Raw genomic sequence first — 3242 nt, 5'->3', positions numbered from 1 at the left:
CAATTTATTGCATTTCCAGAACAGAGCAGAGAAATCGCCGTCTGTACTGCACACACAAACCCTCTTCCAACACGCTGCTTTCCCAGGCGCACCAGGGGAAGGGTTTGGGGAGAGGCAGGGAAAAAGCTCCCGGCAGCAGAAGGGTTCGGCGATGAACCCGGCGACCCCTTCCCCCCCCTCCCTCCCTCCCCGGAGACAGGCAGCCTTACAGAAGGAGCGGCTTGCGAAGGAGCACCGTACGATTCCCCATCCTGGGAACGAGCCACGCGCCTGGTTTTTCCCAGGCACAGCCCGTACAGCGCTTGCACGAGGAAAACTGCTACGGTCGCTGAAAGGCTGTGGGAGAGAGGACCACGAGCAGGACAGTTCAAAAGCAAGGCGGGTGGGATGGGGACCTCAGCGAGGTCCTCGGGGATCAGCCGGTGCCGCAGGCTCTGGGACACTCAGACACGGTGAAGCGCACACGGGAACTGCCGGTGGCTCCCCGCTGGAGAAACCCCCACGTTGCCAGCTCGTGTGTGCTCCAGGGTTACCAGAGAGGACCCTGATGAGCGTTAAACAGGAATAAGGATCCCAGGGTAGGAGGGGCTGACACTGAGCTGGGTGGCCACGCAGAAGCAGCGTGTCCTCCCTGCTCACTGACAAGCCCGGGCAGCTCCCACTGAAGGAGCTGGGGATGATGCTGCCTGGAGCGGCGGCAAGATCACCTGGTGGTTTCCAGCATTGGAGGATGGAAGGAGAAAGCAGGAGGCACCTAAAAATCCAGTACAGCAAAGAGCAGAGACTTTGCCCCACCACCTGTCCCACCATGGAGCCAAGAGCTCTACAGGAGGGAGCAGAGGAAGGTACTACCAGTCCTCAGCTGCACTGGCCGTGTATGGCAGGAGACCCAGACCCTGAGGTTAGGAGGGCAGCAAGGAACCCACCATACTTATGGAAGCGCACACCATCTCCATGGGCACCCAGGGAGGAGGCTCAGCCCAGCTGGGCAGCGCGGAGAGAAGCAACACCCAGGCTCACCCTTCTCAGAGGGAATCCGTTCGCTTACGGGCAAACACAGCCGACATCGTCTTGACGATGCCACGGATCCCCGTACCCTTTTTCAGAGCCAGTTTGGTATCAGGGATGCGTTTGGCCAGTCCATGGAAGACCATGAGGGCTCCATGATAAGCCTCAGCTGCAGACACCTCGTAGAAACCACAGTCTAAAGAGAGGGCCAGGAGCCGACCCTCCTCGCTGGACACCACCCGTTGGTGGTGTAGGTCGCGTTTGTTGCCCACAATAATGATGGGCACCTTCTCCTGGCTCTGCCCCTCCTTGGCCGCCTTGATGAACTGGATTTTGAGGGGCAGGATGTTGAAGCTGGCGCGGTCACAGATGCTGTAGACCAGGACAAAGCTGTCTGCCCACTGGATTCGCTTCTCCTCCGAGGAGCCCTCCTCCGTCTGCTCCTGGGGAAAGAGAAAAGGAAGGTTCCTTTACCCAGCTCCCCCCCTCCATGCCTGCCTGCTAGCACAGGGCACGGCGATCCTGAGCCCCTCGGGACCGGAGCGGCTAGCGAGCAGCAGCAGAAGGGCAGAGAGAAAGAGGAGTACTGAGGCAGGCAGAGCAGGACCTGGCAGACCTCACCAAGGGGACACGATTTGGGCTTCGGCATCACTGTCCTCACCCTCATCACCCAACTGGCAAGCGCTGCAGGCTGTAGGCGATAACAGCGGGGGGGACCTCAGAGCGGCACTTCCACTTTGTCAGCACAGTCCTGTGCTCAGTCCAGGCTGATAACATTAGTGCTTCAGCCCCCAACGTCCTCAGTCAGAGGACCATGGGCTACGGTGACTATTGCTACCCTGCCAGCAATGCTGCTGCTCTGTGCTCTGCAGGCGAGAAGAGTTTAGTTGTCTACAAACCACCTGACACAAGGGTTTTGCTTATGCCTATGGTTCCCCCCCGTGTAACTTTTAGTAGAGGGTTTTTTGCTTCCCGGGGTGAAAACAGGCGATGGGAGAGGAGCCCTCTCACCTGGGAATTGGGGACATCCCAGATGTGGAAGAGAATCTCTCGGCCGTCCACGGTCAGGTTGTGGCTGTAGATGAATTCTGCCAAAAAACATGAGAACAAAAATGGCCATCTTCACAGACCCAAGAAATAGCTCCCTCAACCCAGGTCTTCTCCTCCTGGGGACAAGCCTGTCACGTCCACCCTGGGAGACCATGCTCTACAAGGCAAGGTCCGGGGGCTCTTTTCGTACAGCAACAACCACATGGAGCATGGTGGTCTCCAGGGCTGTGGCCACCCCAGCCTGCCTCCACCCCAGCGTTCAGTCCAGGCACACTGGTGCCACCAGCTGCCACCCAGGACCTTTTGCACCCCAGAGAAGCAGTTCTGGAGCGAAGAGATGGGTCACTGAACAAATACAACCATCGAGCTCCCCCAGGAGCAGGGGAAGGCTCTGGAGAAAGGCAGAAGAGGATGGGACGCAATGAAATCCCACGGGCAGAAGCAGGCTCGCCTCCTGACCCCAGTCCCTAACGGGAACCGGCCTGGCCCTGGCCTGGCACTCACCCATGTCTCCGTACTCCCCGATAAAGCGCCGGGTGAGGAAACGCACAGTCAGAGCTGCGGAGGGGAGAATAAGAATCATCAGAATAACCCTAAACCTGAAGGATTTTCCCTTTCTAAATCCAGAGCAGAGTCAGGCACCATCCCCCTGTAAACTCCCACTAGCAGGAACGACCTCCGGTTTTCCAGCCCTCGGCAGGTCTGCGAGCAGAGCAGAGGCACAGCACGGACCAGAGCATCAGCAAACCACAGCTCAGCGGAAAACACCTTCCCCTGGCGCTCGCCCGCTGCCTGCGAGGTTGTGCTCAGCTTCCCCACCTCGAATCACCACCACGCCTGAAAGCTCAGCCTTGCTCTTGCTCCGCAGAGTTGGTCTCTGCAGTTTGTTCTCCAAACGCCGCTGCAGTTTTCAGCCTTTTTTGGGGGGGGAGAAACGGGTCTCCCTGCCTGGGAAACCCCCTGCTCCCAGCTCACGGCCAGTTCTTACCCGATTTCCCCACGCTGTCCGCTCCCATAACGAGGACGTTTGCTTCCATCTTCAGGGCGGTGGGGCCGGGCACCTCCACGAGGGCAGGGTGGTCGGGGGTGAAGCTGGCGCTCCGGCGCAGCGGGAGCCGGAGCCCCATGCCGAGCACGGCCGTGCCTCGCCGGCCGGCCCCGAGGAGGGTGCGGAGCCGCCTCCG

General features: G+C 59.7%; 1 protein-coding gene across 2 annotated transcripts; it reads right to left on the bottom strand.

The window, feature by feature from the left end:
* Nucleotides 1-43: 43 nt before the first annotated feature.
* Nucleotides 44-3185, bottom strand: LOC103926329 (ras-related and estrogen-regulated growth inhibitor-like protein). 2 transcript variants are annotated; one of them, XM_009335189.1, is made up of 4 exons: nucleotides 3047-3185; nucleotides 2563-2616; nucleotides 2020-2096; nucleotides 44-1451 (listed from the first exon to the last, which is right to left on the bottom strand). In XM_009335189.1, the coding sequence occupies exons 1-4, from the start codon at nucleotides 3183-3185 to the stop codon at nucleotides 1026-1028; spliced, it is 696 nt and encodes a 231-aa protein (XP_009333464.1). In that variant the 3' UTR covers nucleotides 44-1025. The 2 variants fall into 2 exon arrangements, with proteins under 2 accessions (XP_009333464.1, XP_009333465.1); XM_009335190.1 differs by having other exon boundaries at nucleotides 44-1448; nucleotides 3047-3145.
* Between the last annotated feature and the right edge of the window lie 57 nt (nucleotides 3186-3242).

The sequence above is a fragment of the Pygoscelis adeliae genome, unplaced genomic scaffold (genome assembly GCF_000699105.1).
Source record: "Pygoscelis adeliae isolate BGI_AS28 unplaced genomic scaffold, ASM69910v1 Scaffold21, whole genome shotgun sequence".
NCBI classification, from domain to species: domain Eukaryota; kingdom Metazoa; phylum Chordata; class Aves; order Sphenisciformes; family Spheniscidae; genus Pygoscelis; species Pygoscelis adeliae.
Note: the sequence above shows the minus strand (reverse complement) of the source record. Positions and strands in the feature narration are given on the sequence as shown.